Source organism: Babylonia areolata, chromosome 1 (genome assembly GCF_041734735.1).
Source record: "Babylonia areolata isolate BAREFJ2019XMU chromosome 1, ASM4173473v1, whole genome shotgun sequence".
In the NCBI taxonomy this organism is placed as follows: domain Eukaryota; kingdom Metazoa; phylum Mollusca; class Gastropoda; order Neogastropoda; family Buccinidae; genus Babylonia; species Babylonia areolata.
The window spans coordinates 37,306,764-37,334,214 of NC_134876.1; the positions used below are offsets into that span (position 1 = coordinate 37,306,764).

At 44.9% G+C, this 27,451-nt stretch overlaps 1 protein-coding gene across 20 annotated transcripts in view; it reads right to left on the bottom strand.

Moving 5' to 3' along the window:
* The window catches only part of LOC143282461 (tyrosine-protein phosphatase non-receptor type 13-like), a 590,260-nt gene that overhangs the window by 509,365 nt on the left and 53,444 nt on the right, over window positions 1-27,451 (bottom strand). For all 20 annotated transcript variants that reach the window (XM_076588135.1, XM_076588121.1, XM_076588127.1 and 17 more), the window contains exon 4: window positions 5,002-5,067. In XM_076588135.1, the coding sequence (XP_076444250.1) occupies window positions 5,002-5,067 (66 nt within the window). The remainder of the gene's footprint in view (window positions 1-5,001; window positions 5,068-27,451) is intronic.

A 27,451-nucleotide genomic window follows, 5' to 3' on the forward strand; every position in this document is an offset into this window, starting at 1 on the left:
CACAGGAAAATTCGTCCTTTCTCTCTGTGCTACCCAAACGAAGACAAGTATTACAAGTGGAGGAGTGACGTCATGCGATACAAATTATTCAGTCACAAATAAGCTCATGGAAAAGCCCAATTTTCCTTAACATACATGTGGTGTTAGACAATTCAGAATTAAGTGAATTTTTTATTTCGATATGTCAAAGGCACAGGAAAATTCATATTTTCTCTCTGTACTCAAATAAAGACAAGAATGGCAAGTGAAGGAGTGACATCATGCAATACAGATTATACAGCCATAAGAGAGCCGACAGCAACAGTGAATGTTCAAATATGTCAGGCCCATAAGCCAATGCATTAATCTTTGGAACTTCGGCTTAGATCCAGATCAAACTAATGTTTACTAACTGCTGTCATGATGTGTACTGCCACATAATCTGCTGACGTGAAATCAGCCTGGAACATAGACTCAATGATTAGTCTCTATGGCCTGGAGTGAAGCTCAAATCCACTGAATGTTACAACTGAAGTGACGATCATGTGATCATGTCATTTGTATGCAGCATTACCAACAGCTCCAGCGTCTTGACAAGGATGGCGATCCTGTGTGAAAGTGGAGTGAGAGTGCATGCATGCGTGCGTGAGCGCATGCGCTCATGTATATATGTGTGCGCGTTTGTGTGTTTTGTGTATGCCTGTATGTTTACGTGTGCGTATGTGCGCATGTGTGCCCTTGTGTATGTGCGTGTGCCCACATGTACATGTGCAGTTTATGAATGTTTGTGTGGATAATATGTTTGTGTATGTGAGTGATGGTAAAGTGTGTGCGCGTGTTCTCGCGTGCACGTTTTCCCTGTAAGTGTAAAAAAACATGGTGACTGTGTGTGCATGAATGCATGCACGCATGCGTACACACACACACACACACACACATACACACACAGGGCCGTGGGCAAATCCACACGCTCCCGAACACAAGTGTGTTGTTCGGAGTGGAAATGTGTATTTCATCCGCCAATTACAAATGGTCATATTCTGAATTTTCACGGGTTCGTACTGAGTTCATTGACAAAGAGACTGGTAGCTTTAGCTCGGGTAACCTTTCTAGATTCTATTGATAGCTGCAAACCCTATCTACGTCATGAGATAGTCCTTTGATTGAACGATGTGGTTGGGTCACTGGCTGTGGTTTGCCACATGCTCAGCAAAATGGCGACACCAGGTCCCAGCACGTCGACTGGAGGAACACAAAAACGACAAAAACTGCTTTCTTTGGCCGATGCTCAGAAAGAATTGGAGCATCAACTTGAAGAAGAAGACAGTGATGAACTTTTATCGGATGGTTCGATAGAAGATGAAGGGAGTGATGAAGAGACTGGCACGATTGACCTTCCAACACTGAGTTTTGCTGAACAGAGCAGAGACTCGGACACTGACGCTGACCTAGACAGTAGCAGTGAAAGTGATACTCTTGGCACTGGGCCAACGCAGGGGAGGGGTAGAGGTAGGAGTAGGAGGGGAGGGGGCAGACTGAGGCGAACGGGACAGCGTGTAGTGGTTAGGAGGGGGGGGAAGAGAAGGGGGGCGGAGGCCAAGGGGGCATGGTCGAAGTGTGTTCGAGGGGGTCAATGTAGAGCCAACAAACAACGTACAGCCTGTTATTCCCGACTTTACTGGTGACAGTGGACTGAAGAAAGACCCAAACAGCACAGACTGCATTGACTTTTTCACTCTTTTTGTTGATGATGACCTGATTCAGAAACTTTGTTCAGGAAACCAATTTGTATGCACAGCAGACACTCCAACAGATACAGGCAAATCCAGGCAATCAATAAAAACACTCCAGACTATCAACATGGACAGATACAAGTGTGTCAGAAATGAAACAGTTCTTGGGTCTGACTTTACTGATGGGCATCTCAACAAAGCCAAGCATTGAGGCATACTGGTCAACACACCCTCTTCTCTCTACACCTATCTTTTTTCTGGTCATGACAAGAAACAGATACCAGCTTCTCCTCAGATTTTGGCACTGTAATGACAATTCACAGGAACCTGACCACAATGACCCACACAGAGACAGACTATACAAAGTCAGACCAGTAGTGGAGCATTTCCAAGACAAATTTCAGACTGTGTACAAGCCAGACAAACTGATAGCTGTAGATGAGTCTCTGCTACTGTACAAAGGCAATCTGGTCTTCAAGCAGTATATTCCCTTGAAAAGAGCCCGCTTTGGAATCAAACTCTTCCATCTCTGTGAAAACTCAGGGTACACATACAGACTACATGTGTGCACTGTGAAGCAAGACCCATTCTTCTCAATTGATCAGCACCTCCCTCCTGATGCACAACATCTGAATGCCACTGAGAAGATTGTTGTGTTCATGCTGGGAGACCTCATCAACAAGGGCTACCAGCTGTACATGGATAACTGGTATTCAGGCATCCAGTTGTTCAAGTGAGTAGACACCCTTCTAGTTCTGTGTGTGTGTGTGTGTGTGTGTGTGTGTGTGTGTGTGTTCATATACACATATACATTATATATATATATAGATAGATAGATAGATAATAATGTGTGTGTGTGTGTGTGTGTGTGTGAACAATACCCATCCTTTATGGTAATGATTCTATATTTTACAATATTTTAGTCTAATCTCTGTTGAAGTTTGTATGTTATTGGGTGGGATATTACATGAATATGAACCAAAAGTATGTCACCTTGAATGTGTGTGTTTGTGTGCCACCGAAAACACTTTTCTTTTTTTTTTAATTACTTTCTGACACTGAAAAATAAATAAACTCATTTATATGCTCTCCGGGTACCTGTACAACCACCAGAGAACAGGGTACCACCAGCCATGCGGGAACTGCAGATTCGAGCCAAGGGAGACGTGCAAGCACGAAGGGACAGGGAGCTTCTGTTCCTGAAGTGGATGTCCAGCAAGGTGGTGTACATGCTGTCGACCATGCACGACGAGAGCACCACACGTGTCCAGAGGAGGAGGGAGGAGACGGGAAGTGGTGAAACCAAAATGTGTGGTGGGCTACAACTCCTACATGGGAGCTGTGGACAAGGGAGACCAAATGCTCCAGCCCTACAGTGCCACCAGAAAAACATTCAGGTGGTATAAAAAGGTCAGCATTCACCTCATTCAGCTGGCCACACTGAATGTCTACCTGATTTACAAGAAGCAGCCCAACACTCCAAAGATGGACTTTTTACAGTTCCAGCTGCAGGTCATCCTTGCCCTCCTGTATGAGAACCAGCGCCCACCTCTGCCAGCTCAGCTCCGAAACGACAACAGTGTGTGGTTGTTCGAGAGGCACTTCCCATCCCATGTCCCACCCAATGAGAAAAAACAGCACCCCACCAGGAGGTGCAGGGTGTGCTTCAAACAGGGGAAAAGAACTGAAAGTTCTTTCTGCTATGAGAGCTGCCCCAGTCAGCCTGCCCTTTGTGTGGTCCCCTGTTTCGAGATTTGGCACACCAAACGGAATTACTAAAAACATTTTTGTGATTCCCACACGCACTCATTCCATGTGCTGGTAAACTGTGAGTATACTTTTTTTTCAAACACTGATGACCATGGACAGCATGACATTATATGTGTTGCCAGTTATGGTAAAATGGTTTTGATTTGGAGTGATTTTAGTGAATCAGAGATTATAGTTTTGGAAGTTTTTTTCTTCAAGAAAACTGATTTGACTGAAAGGACTGGACAATCACATCTATGTTGTTATCACTCAGAACAATCACACTGAATCATGTACTTGTCTCTTCTTTTTTTTTTTTATTGTAGTGGTTCTAGTATAATTTGTCTGTACAGTTATAACTCATTTGTCCAGAAAATATCATATTTCTGTGTAAATGACTAGACCAATGTTCGTAATGACCAAGTCAAAAATCTGACAAAAAACAAAACAGTGATTTCAAAACAATTGTATGTCTTTGGAAAAATAAAAAACTGATAAACACTATCTGTTTTGTATTCTTTATTCATTTATCTTTCAGAAAATATTTACTTTTATGGGTCTATATCAAGTAACAAAGCCCACAGAATTTTTTGAAAATATATACCCGATTTTTCAGAAAAAACTCTGGCAAATAGATTAGACTAAATTCTTATTTCCCTGGCAGCGAAAGGGTTAAATGCCTTCAATCAGCTCTTTTCAAAACTGATGTTAAAACATACCTCTTTCCAAAAGAGCTCTCCCCCTACCCTCCCTTTTGCCATCCCTAGTATCTCAAGTTTTCTACCTACAATAATTTCGGTTTTCTGTTTAACACTTTCATTTCAGACTTTCATGCACGTTAAAGTTGGATGTGAAAGCTTTTTGAATTGTCTCTGCAAAAGATTCAGAGCTATTAAAATATATCTATTATTATCTTTATTACTTCCAGTGAAACCACAATGAATAACAGATTTTGATGAATCAATCCTGGCAACTTCTAAGTAATATCTATTTCGATTCTACAGACATTTGCATTAGATTTAATTTTGCTTTTGAACAGCTGCAACTTTCCACTGAACAGAAAATCTTATGCAAGCTAAGGGCAGATAATTAGGTGTACGTCATAATTATTGTAACTCTAAATACGCTTTAAAATTTACATGCAATCAAGCCATGCCCAGTCTACATGCTAATCTGAACTTATGCATCAACAATAACTTAATTCTGAGCTCTCCCAAGTTTGGCTGGAAAGATCAAACTGAGTGTCTAGTCATTTAGATGAGATGATAACCCAAGGTCATATGCGCAGCATGCATTTTACGGAATGAAAAAGAACTCATGGCAACAAAAGTGGTCCTATGGCAAAATTCTGTACACAAAATCCACTCTGATAGGAAGACAAATATAATCATGTGCATGCAGTCAAGGCCGGACTAAGTGCCTTGGGTTATGCTGCTGATCGGGCATCTGCCCAGCAGATGTGGTGTAGCTTATATGGATTCGTCTGAACTCTGTGACACCTCATCGAGAAACTGGAAGTGAAACTGAAATCTGTGCTCACCTCACTTTTACACAAACCATACTCAGTTGCTGCTTGGAGAGTTTTCCCCAAGGTGTAGAGAAATATCTGCAACAGAGAAAGGTAAACAAATTCTATTAAATAATGGGTGTTTTAATGTGCATTTTCAAATAAGAATTAAATATACATCTATCAACATTATTAAATTTCTATTCGGTCAAGCAGGACGCAGCAACTCAGCCTAAAGATTGTGCAACTATAATCTGACATACATAAGTCAACGGTATACGGCAAGTTCAAAGACCAACCATACACAATCAAAGCTTGTTGTTTCTCAAGATTCTTTATCATTTTTCTGGTCAAATGTTACACTTTTAACTTCTCTCAATAATTAAAAATGTTAAACTTAGTACTGCCACTTAGCTCCCCTAACTTTCCATGCAGACCACCTGTTTGTATGGGTAAGAAATAAAATCACCAAAAAACAAATGTTAGAATTTATGAACTGACAACTTCCAAACTGATCAGTAATATAACAAGTCAGTTGGGGACAAAATATAAAACTTCCTCCCTTCTTATGCTAGTATCATATAGTGAAATGATGAAAGTATCCATATTTTTTGTTTGAAATTTGAACACACTGATGACTTGTAAATGAATCCACGGAAGCACAGAGAGTTTGAAACAGATTAAATTCAGAATGTTATTCAGCCATGATAAGAACCCTTCATCCAATTCTATTGTCTGCCCTTGTGACTGAGATGAAACTGGGTCAGATGCCATTGCTGACACGTACTGTTCACAGGAACCAGTCATCACGAAAATAACTCTCCTGCTAGCAACCACAGCAACACACACTGCATTCATTGGTCATAGTGGAGAGTGGAAAGGTCAGTTAACATACTTATAGCTGACGATGTCATTATGCAAAATAGGTGCCACTCCAAAAATTCAAAACTGTCAAAGGCCCCGATAGGGCCCTTCATCTGAAATGGCTGTAAACAGTGGGGCCCCAATCGTGGCCCTTCGTCCGGAGTGAGTTAAACCCAAAAACACACTCAACTGGCAGAGTACTTTCTTCAGGCAGACTACCGGAAGATTGCCTCTTCTCAAATCTTTCTTATTTCAGGCTTCAGATATTCTGGAACAAAAATGCTGGCATTCAATTACCACACTGTCAACATGACACGCACCCCTTCTCTCTCTCTCTCTCTCTCTCTCTCTCTCTCTCACACACACACACACACACAAATACACACACACACACAAAGCACAAAAAGATTCAAGATTTCATTCCCTTTCTCGACTTTTGCAAAAGGCTTTTGCTAAATGAACAGTCAGCCTGATTTACCCATAGCCCTAGGGACTTAACAAGGATAGAGATAAGTCAAACTCATGCACATGTGTGTGTCTCTAAGTATGTCTCTGTGTGCGTGTGTGTGTGTGTGTGTGTGTGTGCTTGTGTGTGCACACACATGCATATGTGCACATTTGTATAAATGCGTGAGCCGTTTGTTTCCACAGTGACATCAACACATGCCACCATGACAGAGGGATCACCTATGGTGATCAGCATTTTGACAACTCCAGGCTTGACCAAAATTCATTCTACCCTGCACCCGCCCATTAGGTAGGTGCCGCTGATCACCATTTTCCACCTGAGCCCGACAAGCAGACAAGTGAAGAAACTTTCAAATAAACCGGTTCCTCAGCTTGCTGTCATGCATTAAACTGCTAGGGAAGGGATGTAACCGGAACTTAACTTCTTTCCTCACAGGCAGGCCAGGTTTCGCCCCCAAAATCAAATGATTAGTGTGTGTTTTATCATGTTTTCGGCATCAATAAGGCAAAACATCAAAGACTTACTGCTCAGCAAGCGCTTGATGAAATTGTGAAGGACTCTGGCAGCGATTCAACCCAGATAATGATTTGATTTGTAAATTTATCCAATGATTCTCGGGAAAGTGACGGAGATAAAATTAGCGATCTGGTCTGGACAAAGAGGAGAATATTTGAATTTATTTATTTATTTATTAAGACTTCTTGCTATAGCGCATATTCTTGAAGCTCTATGCGCTTTACAAAAGCACTAAAAACATTCACTCAAACATCCCCACACAAACATATGCATATAATTTGAAATATAGGCGAGAGAGAAAAATTAAAATAGGTCATGTCAGTTGATTAAATCAAGAAATGCAACAGGTATTTAAAAAAAAAAAAAAAAATAGGCAATTGAAATTGAAAGAACACAAGCACGTATACGCATGCATATATACGTAGGCACATACATACATACATACATACCTACATACAAACACACAAAACACACAGCGTGCGCACACACACACACATACACGCACACATGCGCGCGCGCGCATGCACTCACACATGCACCAACGAACACAAGCCGCATACCCAAACACATTACTCACGCACTCACTCAGTGACACACACACATACACGCACCTACAGGCACAATACACACACGAACACAGATCAACAATCGAATAATGCAAACTACTGCGACATTACATATATATATATATATATATATATATATATATATATATATATATACACACACACACATACATTTATATACATACACACATATACATACATATACACACACATATATATAATAAAATAAAATAAAAGTTCCTGCTAAGCATTTCCATGAAGAAACACCCCGCATTACACACACAGATCAAAACTAGAATGATGAAACAAATGTTCAGACACACACACACACACACACACGAATGACAAACAATTGAAACACACAGGCTACATCACATGATAAAGCAATATTCATCAAACATTTCAAGTAAAAACGTATGTACATCATTACATTTAAGAAATTAAACCTGAAAATGTAAAAATGTACATATTGTTAAAAAAACAAAACAAAAACAAAAAACAAAAACAACTCACACCTCCACCACGTCCACATACACAAGCGCGCACACACACACACACACACACACAACTCATCAACAACAACAAAAGCACAACAGATGGACAACTGAGTAAACAAACCACAACATTACTTCATAAAACAGTTCGTGTTAAAAAAATAAAATAAAATAAATTAAAAAAAACAAAACAATAAAATAAATATATAAATAAAAATTTAAAAAAATAATAATAATAAATTTTTTTTTTAAATCTCTCACATACATATATTTATACATTAGAAAACACAACACACACACACGCGCGCACGCACGCGCGCGCACGCACACACACACACACACACGTACGTACCAACTCACCCACCCGCACACCCACAACACACAGACACAAGCTCGCGCGTGTGGACGTGCAAACACCCGCCACCACCTCTCCCCCCTCGTCCCCCCCGCTCCCCCTCCTTCCTCCCCCCACCCTCCCCACACACACACAACACAACACAACCACACACCTCTATTTCATTTCAATTTCATACAACATTGTATGACTGTCTGAACAGGTGTGTCTTCAGGGCAGTTTTAAACTGTGAGGGGGTTTCAGAGTAACGAGTTGTGAGTGGAAGCTGGTTCCAAACAGTTGTCGCAAAGTGAGAAAAAGATCGCTTGCCATAAGTCTTTGTTTTGATTCGAGGAACAGTAAAGGTTCTATTGTCTGAAGAAGAGCGGAGTTGTCTGGCAGGGGTATAGACATGAAGGAGATCAGTAAGATAGACAGGAAAGTAGGGATCAGTGAGAGAGTTGAAGCAAAGAGTGGATGTTTTATGTTGTATTCTTGCAGAGATTGGGAGCCAGTGAGGCTGTTGGAGGAGTGGCTGTACGTGTTCGTGTTTTTTTACTCCGAATATCAGTCATGCTGCTGAATTTTGAACCTTTTGAAGTTTGTCTAGGAGGTACTGGGGAATGGCAGAGAGTAAGGAGTTACAGTAATCAAATTTAGACAGAACGAGAGAACAGACGAGAGTTTTGGTTGCATCAGAAGTGAGAAGATGGCGAATGCTACTGATTTTCCTGAGTTCATGGTAAGCAGAGCGACAGATGTTGGACACATGTTTTTCCATGGACAGAGTGTCAGAAAAAGTTACCCCTAGATTTCTTGTAGCAGATGAGAACTGAATGTTTGTGTTACCAACAGACATAGAGGAGGGAGCAGAGTCAGGTAATGGTTTGTTCTGTGAGTGAATCAGGAGGACTTCAGTCTTGTCATCATTTTGTTTCAGTTTATTTACTGTCATCCAATGCTTGATGTCAGTAATGCATTCTTGAATGTTGTCAATGGTGTTATTGATCTGGTCAGGTGTACATGAGTCATATAATTGTGTGTCATCGGCAAAAGATTGGCTTTGGACGTTGTGCTGAGCTGTGATGGTACCAAGTGGCTCTGTGTACAAAATGAAGAGCACGGGTCCCAAAACTGATCCCTGGGGGACTCCAAATTCCAGAAGAGAAGGTTCAGAAAGGTGTTTGTTAGTAACGACAGTCTGGGCTCTATTGGACAGATAAGATGAAAACCATTTCAGTGTTGTGTCAGAAACTCCAAATGAATGAGACAGACGATTAACGAGGATCTTGTGATCGATTGTATCGAATGCCGCTGAGAGATCTAAGAGGGTGAGGACAGAAAGTTTACCAGTATCTACAGACAGCAGAAGTTCGTTCATAGCTTTGAGTAGAGCTGTTTCAGTGCTGTGGGAAGGGCGGTAGGCAGACTGTGAAACAGGAAACAGGTTGTTGTGATGTAGATATTCAGAGAGCTGGAGGAGGACAATCTTTTCTGTGACCTTGGAAAGAAAAGAGAGATTGCTGACAGGACGATAGTTTTTGAGGGTGTTTACATCGAGAGTCGGCTTCTTGAGCAGCGGTGAATCAAAAATAGTCCACAACCTTCAACACTGACAGAAGCTAACATCTTACTATTTCCGTTGTTAATTTAACCCTTTCACTTACGGAACTATTTATGATGATTGCAAAATAATCACCAACCTCTAACAAAAAATCACAAAAATGAAAATTATGCTTCAAAAGCATGTAAAAGTACATGTTTTCTTGGGGGGAAAAATGAATGGAGAATATAATCATCATAACTTCAATGTTGACAGGATGAGATAGCTCCCAATCAGGGGAAGATAACTCAGATTTTTAGAATTGCTAATTGTTGCTTGTGGACCAGCCAACCACACAGGGCCATATCAGAACTGTCAAACCATACAAATGCTCAACAGCATCAACACAAAACTGTCACAGAGAGAGAGAGAGAGAGAGAGACAGACAGACAGACAGACAGACAGACAGAGAAAAAGAGAGAGAGAGAAACACAAACAACAACAACAACAATGAATCTATTCATAAACCCACAAAACACAGTTCATGACATATTATCTTAACCATTTAGCTCCTTATGGCAAATATGAACCAGGCTGTGCTGAGGACGCCAGCCATTCTGCTTAATCTATTATCCCCAGAGTACAAAAAATCATTAAAAAAAAGAAAAAAACATACTCTGAGCCCAAACAAAAAATACATAAAAAGGCCATATAGGCAAATAACACTGCAGAATGGGCAGCTAGTGCCCAAGCCAGTGTTTACAATTTCACTACCTAATAGCCAGAGCAACACAGCACAGATAGTACATCATAGACTGCAAAAATGAGAAAAAAAGTGTCAAGGCTTGCTTAAAAAAAGGGGAATGGACTGGGAAGGCAGAAAAAGGAGACAACAGTGAAGGAACAAAAAAAAGGCAGAAACAAAGAGAGCGATAGAAAAGAGGAAATTTCTAGCACATAATTTCCATATGGCAGGGATGCTGTTTATACTGAAAGACCCCTGGCTTCCCCACAAAGGAAGATTTTCAAAAGAAAAAAAGTAATAATAATAGACAGTACTTATATGGCGCAAACTCCCCATGTAATGGGCTCGAAGCACCGTGCATGAAACAACACATATACAATAGAGCATAATAACATATCTCTACACATGAAAAAACAATACATATATGTGTGTATCTACAACAATCACACACACACACATACACCCTCACACACACACACACACACACACATCCATCCACAGACACATACACAAACTGCACGATGACTTCAGTCGAGAGCCAAGTTGGGTGGGTAGGACTAGGAGGAGGAATGCAGACAATTAGCTATGCTTCATCACACACAAAGGCCTGTTTGAATAGATGTGTTTTCAAGTTTGTTTTGAAAGGGGGCAGCGTTCGAAAGTGAGAGATCCTGAGCAAGAGAATTCCAGACAGAAGGTGCTTGACATTGAAATACACAGAATATTTGGGGGGTAAAGAAGAAATTTCAAATCTGTTTATTATATCAGTGGAAATAGTGCTAAAATATTAGCAAATGTATAAGACAAACAAGTGCAATCATGCTGTTTCCTGCACTATCATGTTGTTTTAAACATAAACACTATATGTGACCACTCACATACACCCACACATATGCATAATGTGATATATGGAAATACTCCCAAAAAATTACAGAAACTTTTAAAACTAATGACCTTGGACACAACCAGATGTTATGTGTACCTAGACCTAGACATAGACCTATAAATTCAGCTTCCTATACTCTGGGGGAAATCCATGGAACATCCTTGTTGCGGCACGTATTGTCACCCCTGCATGTATTGTCACCCCTCTGCACATATTGTTGCTGGCGACATTATGTGCAGGCCTTACTACATGTATTGTCGCCCTGCACATATTGTTGCTGGCGACAATACGTGCAGACACTCACTGCATGTATTGTCGTCCTTCTGTACATATTGTTGCCAGCGACAATATGTGCAGACCCTCACTGCGCATATTGTTGCCCTTCTGCAATATATCCCACTATAAAAAAAGAACTGCACAGTCGGAGTGCACTTGGCCTGATGTCGTTGTTCCTATTATAGTTGTGTGTTGTTGTTAAACGGTTATGTTATTGTAGTGTGCGTGTGTTCGTGTGCACACGTGCGTATGATACTGTTATGTGCTTGTTTGTGTGAGTGCATGCATGCGCGTGTATGTTGTGTTTGTGTAAAAGGGGTATGTGGTGGGAGAGGTGGGGGTATGTGTGTGGGTGTATTTGGCATGTGTGTGTGTGTATGTGTGTGAATGTGTGTGCATGTTTGCATGTCTGTGCACACGCGCGCGCATGTGTGTGTGCATGTGTATGTGTGACCACATGATAGGCCTGTTTATGACTTCCCATTTTTCCCTGTATATGTGTGTGCATGTGTGTGTTATCTTCAGTTTAACGTCTATTCACTATAAGTGTTTTTAGACGGACATGTGTGTTATCTTATCTGTGAGGACACAACTGTTCAACACCCCGCTGGGTCATATAAGTTACGTTACAACTTCTCACAAAGTAGGTTCAGGATCTTAAGAGTAGAAGGGTTGTAGACTGGTCAGATTTGGCTTCTGTCACGGTGCATGTGTGAGTGACTGAGTGTGTGTGTGTGTGTGTGTGTGTGTGTGTGTGTGTGTGTGTGTGTGTGTGCTCATGTGTGTGTGCTCGTGCGTGGGTGGGTGGACGCTCGCTCGTGCACGTGTACTTTAGAGAGAGAGAGAGAGAGTACCTGAGTGTGTATGTGTGTTCGGGCGGGGCGACTATCCCCAACCCGGTGGGTCCCCAGGTGGTGGTTAGGGGAACGGCACCCAGATATGAGGGTTAGCTGCGATGTAAGTCAGACTTGCCTGGTCGAATAAGCAGTCCCGGACCAAATGGTGATGTTTCTACCAGGACGGGGCAGGGCAACAGGTGGCACTGTTACACCATATCAAATTCCCCCTGTGTCTTATGACAGGTTCATCATGCGAGTAAGAGGTGCATAAAAACCTCTAGCCCCAGGGAAGAAAAACCTCCGAGAAACAAACCATGGTAGGGGATGCTCTTGAGCCTTGGTCAGCAAGTCGCCTACAAGAGGGAAACTTGGACAAGAAAACCAACACCAAAGACAGATGTACTGGGCCCCTGGCGCGTAACGGCAGTACAACGCATTTACATCATGGATGGAAAACCTCAAATCTTTTCAAGATGGTGCTCTACCAGTGGAGTCCCGCCGAGCTAGTAGAGTGCCGGGCCCTGTACCTCAAAAGGGCCCACCCCATGCTACTGGTGGTCACCCTGTCTCGTTGCGAGGAGCCAGGCTTCGGAGGCGGAAGAAAACTGCAAATGACTGAAAAATATCTGACCCCGGAAAAACCTCTAGACCACTTAACATTCTCCAGTGGAATGCAGAGAGCGTCTACCACAAAAAGATTCCACTTACTGAAAGACTGTATGCAGAAAACATCAATGTAGCCTGTATCCAGGAGACACACCTGAAATCCAACCACAGGTTCAGAGTCAGAGGTTACCAAACCTTCAAGATGGACAGAGAAGGAAGATCAAAAGGAGGAGTGCAGATACTCGTCAAAAACAGTATATCAGCCTCAGAATTTACAGTGGATACAAATCAGGAAGCTGAAATCCATGGAATCAAGATTACATCGGACAAGACTGTCATCACCATCTTCAACGTGTACTGCCCTCAAGACAAAGAGCTCTCTTTACAGAGAATGGACATACTATCAGAGAACTGCTTGGTAGTAGGTGATTTTAACAGCCACTCAACCTGTTAAGGTTACAGTGAGAATGACCGAAGAGGAGACGAAGTGGAGGACTGGCAGATCGACAGCAATCTGCTTCTGCTGAATGATCCAGAAGACCCACCAACCTTCTCTCACCGATGGCTCACCACGACCACCCCAGATCTTGCCTTTGCCACTGAAGACCTTGCCCAAAAAACCAGCAGTAAGGTACAAAGACAGTTGGCAGGCAGCGACCACAGACCAGTACTACTGGTCATCAATTTGCAGTATACACCAAGCAATGCCAAGTCCTTTCCCAGATGGATTACAAGAAGGCAGACTGGGAGATGTTCGCGGGACTCTCTGACGAGTACTGCAAGACCATCAAAACGGACGATTACAACATCAACAGAGCCACCAAAAACTTCAACTAAGCCATCCTGAAAGCAGCTTCAAAGGCAATTCCACGTGGCACTCGCAAGAACTACAGGCCATACTGGACAGAAGAGCTGCAGGACCTTGAAGATGAAGTGACAAGGACTAGAGAGGTTGAAAACAACCCAACACAAGAAAATAACATTACTCTCAAAGCCTGCACTGCCAAATACAGAAAGGCCTACATCCAAGCTGCAAGAACAAGCTGGATGGAGAAAACAGAAAAGCTGAACCTTGACAGAGATGGCAACAAACTCTGGAAACTCACCAAAGCCACGAACAATGAAGAGACAAGTTCAGTGCCTGTCAAGCTTCAAAAAGACCAGGAGATGGTGACAGAGAGAGAGGCAGCAAACTGCTTCATAGACAGCTTTGTGTCAGAGGACAGAAAACAACAAGTCCATAATGAAATGAGGAATGATCAGGATGACCAAGACCAACCTGAATATATGGGCAGGCCTTTCAAATTCAAGAAGTTTGAAGAAACCGTAAAGTCTTTGCAGGACAAAAAATCTCCAGGTCCTGACAAAGTCACCAACGAAATGCTTAAACACATTGGCACCAAAGCAAAGACCAAACTCCTTGCTCTCTTCATCAACAGTTGGAAGACGGGACATGTTCCACAGAGCTGGCAAGAAGCTGACATGGTGCCCATCCACAAGGAGGGCAAAGACAGAGTCAGGGCTGATAGTCATCGCCCCATCAGCCTCACCAGCTGCGTGGGCAAGCTCCTAGAGCGTATAATGAAATCAAGCCTAGTTTGGCACCTGGAGAAGAACATCATCACTCCAGAGCAGGCAGGCTTCCACCAACATCATTCTACTGAGGACCAAGTGACCTACATAGCCCAGAAGATTGAGGATGGCTTCCAGGACAAACAGCATACACTGACGGTGTGGATCGACATGGAAAAGGCAAATGACAAAGTCTGGAAGGATGGCCTCCGGAGGAAGCTCCAGAAGAGTGGTGTGACTGGCTTATGTACCAGTGGATCTAGCAGTACCTGAACAATAGGAAGGCCCGAGTCTATGTCAATGGAGCATACAGTCAGAAGAAGACACTGAGAGAAGGAGTTCCTCAAGGAGGTGTCCTCAGCCCTACACTGTTCGTCGTCTTTATCAATGGTATCGTCAAAGATGTGCCACGCCAAGTCCAGGGAGCCATCTGTGCAGATGATCTTGTCCTATGGTGCTCGGAAGAACACCTCACAACTGCCAACTACAGACTACAGCAGGTGCTGAATGTTCTTGAAAGCTGGACAAAACAGTGGCTGGTGACAATTAAAGCCTAAAAGACCAATTCCACTATTTTCAGCCTCTCACCCAAAGAACAGAAGGCCAACCTGCGCATCAATGGACAAACTCTGCTTGCTGAGAACAACCCCACGTACATGGTAGTCACTTTTGACAAATGCCTGACGTGGAAGAAGCAAGCAGAGAAAGCAGAATCAATAGCAAAAGTACAACTCGCCCTCATGAAGAAGATGGCAGGAACCACATGGGGCGCAGACAACACAACCCTCAGGAGGCTGTACATTGGTCGAGTCAGGCCAGTGCTGGAGTATGGAATGACTGCACAGGGCACTACGGCCAAGTCCAACTTTGAACGGATCAGCAAGGTTCAGAATCAAGCTACCCGTATCACCACAGGGGCCATGAGGTCCATGCCAATTCAGGAGCTTGAGACCATCACAGAGCTCCAGCCCCTTGAGGACCGCCGAGATGCCAAACTCCTGACCCAGGCTGCCAAGTTCAAGAGGATGCGAGGCCACCCCATGAAGGACAGACTGTCCCAGCCAACAAAAGGACGGCTGAAGAGAAGGAGCTTCATACACCAGAGCAGGATCCTAGAACGGCAACATCAAGATATCCTTGACCATGCCCCCAAAGTGATACCCCGGGGTCTTGCTGTCCCTGCTTGAAGCGAAGGAACACCCTCCCCTCATCCAGTGCAGCATCCCTGGTGTTGGCCCCAAAGATTCCCAAAGCGGCTTTGAAAGAAAGTCCCTTACCCGTGAACACCTCCACACCCAGTTCCCCAAAGAGTTCTGGACTCATGTCTACACTGATGGCTCTGCGGCAGATGCCATTCAGAACGGAGGGGCAGGTATCCAGGAGGCAGAGAAGAAAAGATCTGCCTTGCTATTGGCCTGTACTCCACCTATTACAGAGCCAAAGCAGAAGCCTTGAAAACAGCAGCAGCCCACATCGAGGTCAGCCCCTATGCCAGCCACAACGTTATCTTCCTGACCAACACCCTGTCCATCTCGCAGGCCCTTTGGTCCAACAGAGAGCCAGAACTCAACGATCTGTCCTCCTCTCTCGCCTCCCTCTGCACAAGTCAAACTGTCACCCTGCAGTAGATTCCCTCCCACTGCAACGTGCTTGGGAACGAGACTGCTGACTCCCTGACAAAGGAAGGCACTACGAAAGAGCAGACGGACAGGTCTACCAGCTACTCTGAATCCAGGTCAACATATGTGCAGACCTGCTAGTGCCTGAACCCCCTTCGTGTGTATATGCAAGCAGAAGATCAAATACGCACGTTAAAGATCCTGTAATCCATGTCAGCGTTCGGTGGGTTATGGAAACAAGAACATACCCAACATACACGTAAAAGCCCACTCCTGTGCATACGAGTGAATGTGGGAGTTGCAGCCCACAAATGCAGAAGAAGAAGAAGGGTCTTTCTCCAATAACAAAGAGCACAGAATTTTTGGAAAATTTATACCCGTTTTTGGGGGAAAAAACCCTGGCAAATAGATTTCACTTTAATTTTTTTTCTTGGCAGCGAAAGGGTTAACTAACTGTTCGGAGTCTTTTTGTGTTCAATCAACAAAAACTTGAATGGCAGAAAAATCAGAACAAATACAGGACATCAGTGGATGTCTTTATGGCACTAGCGAAGCACTTTGTGTAGGACATCAGCTGATATAAGCGAGGAATAGGTTAAGAGAGAGCGTTTTAACAGAGGTAAACGAAAGGGAAACAACAATAACTGCTTTCTTGAATGCAGAAAGTAAACAAGCTGCAAAAAATAGAAACGATGTATGTATGAAAAATTAATTAAACAACTATTATGCAGATTTTTATACATGTCTGCACAAGGCACAGAAGAGGTACAGCCCCCAACAAAACTACCCTGCACTTGGGTTAATTTGGGATCACGCCCGATCACAACTCCCCCAGCCCCCTTCCACACTGTGTTAGGAGGTTGAGCTATGAAGTTTCAATGCATCTGCAAAGACACATCAGCCCGATCAGAAACAGGAGAACCCCTTGGCCCCAGGACCTGAGAGAGCATTATCCCAACCTCATGGGCCTGGCAATCACTGGGTGGTGTGCAATGCATAGTGATCGGGACAAGTCAATCCCAAGTACTGCTGCCAGGCTGTGAGAAAAGTAAGGCAACAAAGAAGAGCAAGACTAACTGGATGATACAAAACATCGAATTAGATGTCATGAACTGATGCAAACGATGTAAATGATATGAAATCTGAGACAAAAACATCCCAAAGAGTCGCATCAAGCAACAAACATGCAAGAAAATAATATTTTTAATGTATAAAAGGTTGGCAAAGACAGAGCAGCATGATAATGTACTTATCTCAGGAATGGTGGCCATTGTGAATAAGTAATTAGCTCCAGATGGAAATCACGTTTGACGGCTAGCAGACGGCAGACTAACAGTGAGACGTCTTATCACTGTGTTGCCACGAAATTTCAGCAAAGACTTTTGCATCAGTTTCACTTTGACATGGTAAGCGTATGACACCAAATAAATAACAACTAGCCGATTTAGCAACATAACTCTGTCAGATGCATCTGAAATATCCAAATACATACTGGAGTTTATCAAACAGAAATAAGGATAAGAAAAAAATGCCAAACTGCATGACTAAAATATTTCATGACATGTGATAATAATGTGACACTAAGACCATGTATCTCGCATCAATGACGTCCCGTGGCCAGCAACAGAAGGAAAGTGGTCTTGAGGGTGAGTAAGTCGAAAGGAATAGTACCCAATGGCTTGAAGGGTTGCTTTCGAATGAAATCAAGCACCAGGAACAAGTCCCAGAGGGGCACACTCCTGGGGTTTCTAGCTTCTTTCAGAGAGGTGCCCCTAGGCTGTGGTCAGCCCAGCAGGACGAGCTGGGACGATCCCGAGTGGGGACCATAGCCACCTCTGTTATTTCCTTGACGCCTGAAGCGGGCAAGGAGAGTGTGGACCTTAGGTCCAACCACGCTTGGGATGGTGGGTGCCACACCTTCTCAGTAAGGGCATCCCTGGATGCAAGAGGGACCCGTGAGTGCTGTTAAGGGACAAACACCCACTCATCTCTCTGTAGGACCGAGGACTGGGTGGGTGGGAACTGCAGGCTCCCCCGGGCCGGCAGCCGTCAGTCCTGACAAGGAGGCCGTTGTGACCATGGAGGTCACCTGTGAGGTGACAGAGACCCGATTTGTGGACAGAGTGGCAATATTGGTTGAGGAGGTTGACCTGACTGACATAGTGACAAGAAGTCAATCCCACTTGTCGAGGCCATGTGTGTCACCCTGTGAGATGTGCTGGGTTGGATCCTGGGGGGAAAGGACTAGGGGTTGGCCCCTGGTCCTCCCAGCCACCCAGCGTGCACCACAGGTGCGCCCCAGTACAGGTAGAATGGGGGAAACCACCCGTGGGCGCCAACCATCCTGTGACCCCAACCCCAAGGGTCACTGGCGCCTTGACCTCCATGAAGGGAAAAGTTGGCCAAGTCGGAGGGAGGTCAGGTCCGACTTGGGTGTCAGTCCCGCCAGAAGACCGCGAGCCTTCCCCAGCAGTGGAGACTGGCCAGATAGCGGGAAGACCTGCACAGCAGGTGGCCACGCACCCAGAATCGCCTCCTGTGGGGAGACTGGGGTGGCTTGGCCCGGAACCAAAACTTTCTCCCCCACAGATGGACGTGGGGGAGGGGGGTCAGCAGTGGAGGGAGGACGGGGAACAGCAATAGAGCCCCTGAGGGCCATCTCTGAGTGGGGACCAGGGTAACGGCCGGGCGCAGCCTCTACTTGGGAGTTCATTCCTAGCCACGAGTCCCCACCGCCAAGAGAGAACTTGCCACTCCCCCTTTTTCCTGCCTCCCGGTGGGACACCTCGGGAGGCGAGGCTTGTACCCCTTTCCTCCCGGTCCCCTTCATGAACGTTATAATGGTAGCAGTGTCGCCTCCACGATCCGCGTCTACAGACGCATCGCCACGGAGCTCCAGGCCTCGGAGAGTCTCTTGCCGAGTCTCGATCCCAGCAACATGATTGCTGCCGTCGTGGAATGACATACGAGGCATGGTAACCGTGCTTAGGCACCCAACGAAAATCCAATCCCCAACAGAGAAAGGAAAGACAGGATCGAATGACAGGTAGAGAAAAAAATACAATTCGAGGGGGCAGAGTCGAATCAAGTACACACAAGGTAAGAATACAATAAAATCAAGCCGCATGCAGCAAAATAAGGCTAAATGAACACACTTAATTGCCAAAAAAAAGCGTAAGACCAGACAGAGCGTAAACCTAACAAGATGGCGTCGAGAGCCTTGGCCAAAGGAACAATTCAGCGCTTGTAGCTTTTAGAGGCATTTGATTGGCTAAGATCGGACTGGGCAAGACAGGTTGTCTTTTCACTGTTAGCCATTTGAAATTTGTCCAGGCAGAGCAAACCGATAGGCCTAGTTTGCATCAGTTTGACATGGTACAGTATATGACACCAAATTTGCTTTAGAAGAAACTGCGGAGGAAAATCCTTTGCTAAATGATTTGACATCAAGCTGAAGTTGTTAGATGTATTATAAAGTTAAAAACAATAAGGCAAGTGGGCTGGATAATAATATAAATTTCTTTAATCCTCAAATAACTGAACTGTAAATATATGTTACTTAACCTTGTGTTGTTGATTGGCATGGCTCCACCTAACTGGACTGTAGTAATAAAGATTTCTAAAAACATTGGATCATCTGAGAACCCAAATAACTATCACAGTATCGCAATGTTGTTTTGTTCTGGTAAGTGTTAAGTTATTAACATAAGCATACTTAATGAACAAATGGTTATAAACATGTATGGTGACGCTAGATCTTGTGTTCAGTCCAACAACAAATCTCCAAGTTTTCCAGCTCAAATGCATGGGTGCGACAAGGAGAAAATATTTCCCCGAAACGTTTGCATTGTTTTTAAATAAGAAATCCCACTTAGAAGATGATCCTAAAGGACTGAAAACTACTGTTGATGAGGTTGGGGTAAATGAATAACAGTTAACATGATTTTAGTATTTTATTCATACTTTTTCTGCTTTGTGCAAATGACGCTGTAAGTTTCTCTGAGACAGCAACGGGTTTACACTGAAATTACACAATGGCCTTATTGCAAATAATACAGTCTTGTAAAAGATGTAAACTAAATCTGAATACCAAAAAATGAAAAGTGTGTCAAAGTAAGAATATTTCCAGATTTTTATATTAATTACAGATGACAAAACTGAGGTTGTAAGCAACTTTCAATACTTGGGACTGAAGCAAAATTACAATAAAATGCATGTTGCCCAGCATGATTTAGATGACCATGCTTCAAGAATACCGTTTGTTCTTCATGTACAATTTGTTGTATAATTTTTTTTGTTTTGATATATTAAAGTTAAGAAACGTCCACATATCACTCCCCTACTTTCTTCCCTTCACTGACCCCCCATTCAAGCACAAATACAATACAAACTCTCAGTCCTTTGTCACAATTTCTTCACTGATTCTTGTCTTATCTATCGGTCTACTTTCTGTCTATTCACCATCCAGAAAACTTCATTCTTCAAATGGCAAGCGCACACTGTCTATTCCAAAGATTCATACAAAAACTTATTGAACATTCCTTTTCTTTTGCTGCACCTAAACAATGGAATTCACTTCCCTCACACCTCCGTTACAGCCCAACACCCACATTCACGAGAGCATATCTTTTCAAACATATCTTTTTAAACTGTACTTTTCACACTGAAACTTTTCCATCTGCTCGCTGTGATTTTGTTGCTAGATGTGCTCTTTCTGTTGATTTGTATGCATTTGTGATTATTTTCGTGTGTTTTTCGAGACACCTGGTTCCTTGGCGAATTCGATGTGCTTTGTTGTTCTGTGATTTATGTCAGCGTGATTTGACTATGATGGTGCCTGTGTTGATTTACACATTTTTATGTCACTTAGTAGGTAGGTCTGGCCGCTACGTAATGCTGTATAACTATGGCTGACTGATCGGATTTTCATCACTTTTCGCTTCACCCTAGCAAGCGCAATACTGCATACACTGAGCTGAAAGATTTATCAGAAAATAAAACCACCTTTGTTCGTTCCTGTAAGTGTTTCTCTTTTCATGTGTAAGACAGTGTGAGTGAAACTGAACGCCTAAAGTGGAGTATCCTTTGCTCTTCAAAATGCAGTGTGGAAAACAAGTTTGCAAACATCTGCTTCTGGTCTGAGATGATTGGTGACAAAAAAAGGTTAGACATTGCTCCTTACAACCAATCAACTTAAGAGACCTATCAAGTAAAAGATCACATTCTCTACTTTTACGTGGTTTAAGTTTCCTATTGATAGATTTTATTGGATTTATTTTAAAAACGTGGCTCAAAATTTACCTATTTTTCTTGATGCTCTACTGCGGTTCCAAACAAAATAAATCTTTTAGTCAAACCCACCTCTAAAAAAAATCATTCTTTCATCTTTAAAGTGCTTTATAAAATGACCCAAAAGCTTTTAAGGAGCAGCGCTGTTTAATGAAAAAATGGAGACCTCGTACTTTTTATACCACTGATCAGCTAGATCTGTTTTTAGAACTGAGGTTTCAGTGCCTGGCTTTGTGGAAGTCTTGTTTCTCAATGTAGTTGAGCTTTTGATTCAAAATATGGGGAAATGAAATGAAATGAAATTATGGTGCTTAGAGCCTCGCCGACCACTAAGGCCATCTCAAGGCTATCGCCGCGTCAATAACTACTACAAGGATAAAAAAACAACCAATTAAAACGAGTCACCACTTCAAACTTTCCACTCCAAAGTTAAAAAAACTTCCATTGTTTAAAACCTTCAAATCTGGTTAAAAATGCTCACTTCTTTTAAGAAGTCCATCAGCGCCCACGGAGGGACATCACGAAACAAAGTCTTCAAAGAAACCGCCGTGTAATGTCTGCGTCTAACGTCATGCAGATCCCAAGAGTCAAGGAGCACGTGTTTCACGGTGAGAGGCTCATCACAGGGAATGCATCGAGGGGCCTCTTCCCCCTTCAACAAGTAAGAATGAGTAAAAAAAAGTGTGCCCCGTACGCAGTCTGCACAGCACAGATTCCTCCTTTCTGTTCTTCACACCCGAAGGGAGGGTCTCTTTTTGGTCTGGACGGATCTGGAAGAGCTTGTCCGTCTGGGTGTTCCACTCCTCTTGCCAAAGATCCTTAACGTAAGTGTTCACCTTCCGCTTCATGTCTGTGTATGGTACAAAGGATCTGGATAATTCTTTCTTTACAGCGTTCCTGGCCAGCAGGTCTGCCCTTTCGTTACCATGAATGCCAACATGTCCGGGAACCCAGGCCAACACAACCTCGTATCCTTTCTTCGTTGCGAGAGCAAAAGCTTCATAAAATCCCAGCAGTTTGGGATGAGTGATATTCCTGCAGGCGATCGCCTCCAGGGCTGACTAGGAGTCGGAAAAGATCATGAATCTCTTTTGTTTCGAAGAGAGAACCATTTTTACCGCCGTGTACACCGAGCTGTCAGACAGGATGTGTTCCGTTGAGGGCCGGTCAGGAAAGGCGGGACAGAACGCAGATGCAGCGACTCCGTCCTCTGACTTGGAACCGTCAGTGAAGATACTTTGAAAAGTGGGGAATTTGTGGCAGAGTTCCGAAAAGTAAGTTCTGTAGACCAGAGAACTGGTGGAGTCTTTACGGTATGAGGCCAGATCGAATCGGACCTCAGGTGTTGTAAAGGTCCACGGAGGGCTGTCATGGAACTTAGAGAAATCTGAGATGCCACCGACATCCAGATCGGCATTTTCTAAGTGTGGCTGAATGCGGAGTCCGAGAGGAGGTATGCAGTTTGGGTTGTCTTTAAATTTCTTACCGAAAGGGTTGTTGAATACAGCGTCGTAAGCAGGGTTTGTAAGTTCAGAAAACAATTTCAAATAATAGTTCAGGGTCAGCTTCAGTCTGCGGTTGGAGAGAGGCGGTTCCCCCGCCTCTGCGTACAGGCTGTGCACAGGGGTGGTGCGGAAAGCACCTAAGCTGAGACGGAGCCCTTGATGGTGTATAGGGTCCAACAGTTTCAGGTAAGACGGTCTGGCCGAGCCGTATACTACACTTCCGTAATCCAGTTTGGACCGGACCAGGGCTCTGTAGAGGTGCAAGAGAGTTCTCTTATCAGCACCCCAGTTCGTGTGTGCCACAACTCGAATGATGTTCAGGGCTTTTTGGCAAGATATTTTCAGCTGTTTAATATGGGTGAGGAAGTTCAGCTTCTGATCAAAGACGACCCCTAAAAATTTGGCTTCCTTGACCGCCGGGATGGTGGATTTTCCCAGACGGATTTCAGGGTCCGGATAGAACTGGCGAAAATTATGAAAATGGATGCATTCAGTTTTGGAGGACGAAAATGTGAAGCCATTCTCCTCTGCCCAACACTGGATTTTGTTGACGCAGAGCTGAAGCCGTCGCTGGATGCTGGCATACGTGCTGCCAGTTGCATATAAGGCAAAATCATCCACGAACACCGAGCTGTCTGATCCCTTCTTAACGGATTGAACGATGTCATTAATTTTGATGCTGAAAAGAGCCGGCGACAGGATGCTCCCTTGCGGGACACCCAGCTCCTGGTCGTGAATGTCAGACAGGGTGGTGCCGACCCTCACCTGGAATTGTCTGTCTTGTAAAAAATTGTGGATGAACTGGGGCAGGTGTCCTCGGAAGCCAAGCTTGTGCAGGTCCGAGAGGATTCCAAATTTCCACGTGGTATCGTAAGCTTTCTCCAAGTCAAAAAATATGGCCACCACATGCTGTTTGTTTACAAAGGCATTTCTTACAGTGGTTTCCAGACGAACCAGATGGTCAACGGTAGAGTGATGCTTGCGGAAACCGCACTGTTCTTTCGCCAGAAGGCCGTCGGTCTCTTAGTTTCCACATCAGTCTACCGTTCACAATCTTCTCCATCAGTTTTCAGATGCAGCTGGTCAGTGCTATTGGGCGGTAGTTGGAGGGGTTCGAGGGGTCTTTTCCCGGTTTCGGCAGCGGGATTATGAGGGCTTTCCGCCAGGAGGGTGGAAAAAAGCCTGTGGTCCAGATGTGGTTATAAACTTTAAGCAGGGTGTCCAGACAGGTTTGGGGAAGATGCTTTAAGAGTTTATAATGGACCTCGTCCATTCCTGGACAGGAATCCATACAGGTCTGAAGGGCAGATTTAAGTTCATTCATTGTGAAAGGAAGGTTGTAATTCTCTGTGTTGTCGGAAGAGAAGTTACAGGGTGCTTTTTCTGACAGGTTTTTGGTTTTAAGAAACCGAGCAGATTTGTTAGCAGATCTTGAGTTCTGTTCAATTGTGGAGGCAAGCAAATTGGCAACTGCTTTCTTCTCTGTGACCAGAGCGTCTGAAAGTTTAAGATGATGAAAGGTTGGGCATACGTTTTTGCCCTTAATTCTTTTTAAAACCCTCCACACTTTCTTCTTGGGTGTGTTGGAGGTTAAGGAAGAGCAAAAATCTCTCCATGACTTTCTCTGGCTCTTTTTAAAAACATACCTGGCTTTCGCCCTCAGCTGTTGATGGGTTCGAACGCTATCGGTCTCTGGTCTCCGAAAGACGCGTCGCTGCACTCTCTTCCGAGACTTACGGGCCTCCCGACATTCCGCGTTGAACCAGGGCGTTCTTGGCACCTGAGGCTTGGAGACAGACAATGGGACTGCTGCTTTGGCGCAATCTAAAACGATCCGAGTCAGAGTGTCAGCAGGGTCCTTGCTTTTCAATACTGTTTCTTCCTGCAGCTCTGCTCTTATCTTCTTGGTAAAAAATCCCCAGTCTGCTTTGTCATAGTTCAGGCGGTCAGGCAGAGAGTCACCTTCTCCATCTGTGGGGCGGAGGATGACAGTAAAGTGGTCACTCCCATGCAGATTGTCGTGCACTTTCCACTCGTAGTCCAGGACCAACGATGGATCGCAGACCGACAGATCTAAACACGTAGAGCTTTCCAGAGGACAGATGAAGGTAAGTGGGAGACTTGTCGTTAAGACAGCACAAGTCCATATCAGAAAGAAGGTTTTCCGAAAGAAGACCTCGGGCTGATGTCATCTCACTTCCCCAGAGCGGGGAGTGTCCATTGAAGTCGCCCAACAGTAAAAACGGTCGTGGGAGCTGGTCGACCAGGTTCATGAGGTCCTGCCTCAGAACACGGACGGAAGGAGGAAGGTAGAGAGAGCAGACAGTGATGGTTTTCTCAAGTGTGACTCTGACTGCCACCGCCTGTAAAGGGGTGCTTAAAAGAACTGTACTGTATAAAAGGGACTTGTGAATAAAAAGAGCGACACCTCCCGTCAATCCCTCTTGCTTCGGTTGAGCGGGTTTAAAAACGGAGTTAAAACCAGAGAGAGATAAAACCTTGCCATCTCTTTGCAGAGTCTCCTGCAGCGCCAGCACTGAAGGTTTCAAAGCAGGACAAAGCAGCTGGAGTTCCTGAAAATTAGCGTAGAACCCCCAGATGTTCCAGTGGATCACTGCCATTAAAAAGGTTAAAAAAATAAAGCAGCAGCCTATTCCATCGCTACCCCCTGCTCCTCTGCTTGCGGTGGCTCAAGGTCGGTGAGGATGGAGTATTTATTTTTAGAAATTACTTTTTCGGATTCCGACCGAGTCGGAATATCCACAACCTCGGCCCCTCCCGATCCCGCCGAGGCCGCAACCCTCCCCTCCTTGAGTTTTGGAGGTACGGGGGGTTTCCGGCCACTTCCGCCAGCCCGAGGGCCAGGCAGACGAGAGGCGGGGCGAGGGGTGCCGGGGGGTGGGGTGGGGCGGGAGGAGGGCAATGTGCCTCCGCCCGAGGTTTTCCGCTCCCGCTCAGCAGCCCCTGAGGACTGCCGCACAGGATGGGAAGGGGTGGACACGGCGCCTCCACCCAAGGCCAACGGTTCCGACGAGGTGGGTAAGTCGTCCGTCTGCGTCCCTGTGGACGTCGTGTGGACCGCGACGTCCACCGTCCTGGGTCTGACGACAGAGGCGTACGATGCCTTAGGCGACGCGGCCTCCACCTGTTTCTTTGCCTCAAAGAAGGATATCTTCTTTTCTGTCTTGACCTTCTGGATTTGTTTTTCTTTTTTCCAGGCGGGCAGTCTTTCGATGAGGACGGGTGGCCACCTCAGCAGTTCGCACACCGGGCTGCACTGACGCAATCGCCCTGGTGCGCCGCCTTCGAACAGGTGCCACACGCCTCTTCCTCCTTGCATCGGCCTCTCACGAGTCCAAATTTCTGGCATTTAAAACATCTCAGAGGGGACGGCACGTACAGGCTTACACTAACTATCAGGTATCCGACCCGAATGTCCTTGGGGACATCCGGGCAGCAGAAGGTGAGGAAGAAAGTGTTGGTCGGGACTCTGTCCGACCCCTTCCTCACCGTCACCCTGTACACGTCGGTCACTCCCTGAGAGGACAGCTCGCTCTTGATTTCAGCCTCAGGCACACCTTTCAACTCCGGGCATCTGATGACCCCCTTTGAGCAGCTGAGACCTTTGTGAGGGGAAACCTTCACCGCCCTATACACGAAAGTGGTCGCCTTGAGAAGGAGCTGTGTCTGCCTTTTGGACTCTGTCTGCACTAAAAATGCTCCGCTCCTCAGCCTCTTGATGGATTTCAGCGATCCTGCCAGACACTGAAAGCCCTTCTGGATAGCGAAGGGGCTGAGAGCCGACAACGGCTTGTCGTCATCAGCGCCCTCCATCACAAGCCACGATGGCCAAAATCCAGAGGTCTCAACGACCTCCGAATCGGAGTCTGAGTCATCCGTTCCTTGTCGTCGTCTTTTTCCAGAGTTAGGGGTGTGTGATTTTTTGGAAGTCATGTTGAAAAAAATGTAAATTCATCCCTCCCTTACCCACCCACCATGGGGTCCAACTTAGGGGCCAGGGTCAAGGGAACACCAGCTTGACCCCTTCCAGGTTTCGGGAGGGATATACGACCAACAGTCTAGCTCCAACGTGTTCCCCCCCGATCATGCCCAGCTCCCGGGGACAGAGAACCAAGCACTACGGGGGTTATCTTCACTAGCCACTAAACTGCCAGTCTTGACCCAGCCCCACGAAGGGGTAGCCGATTGACACACACGGGCCAATGTGTGCCGCCTGTCTTAGGAGAGGTCCGAGCCAAAGGGATGTGTTGAGAGCAGCATGCTCTCTCAATCCCCAGGATCTCATTCCCCTCCATCACAGGTCGCGCCGCACGGCAAACACGGCGGGCCTGAAGAAGGC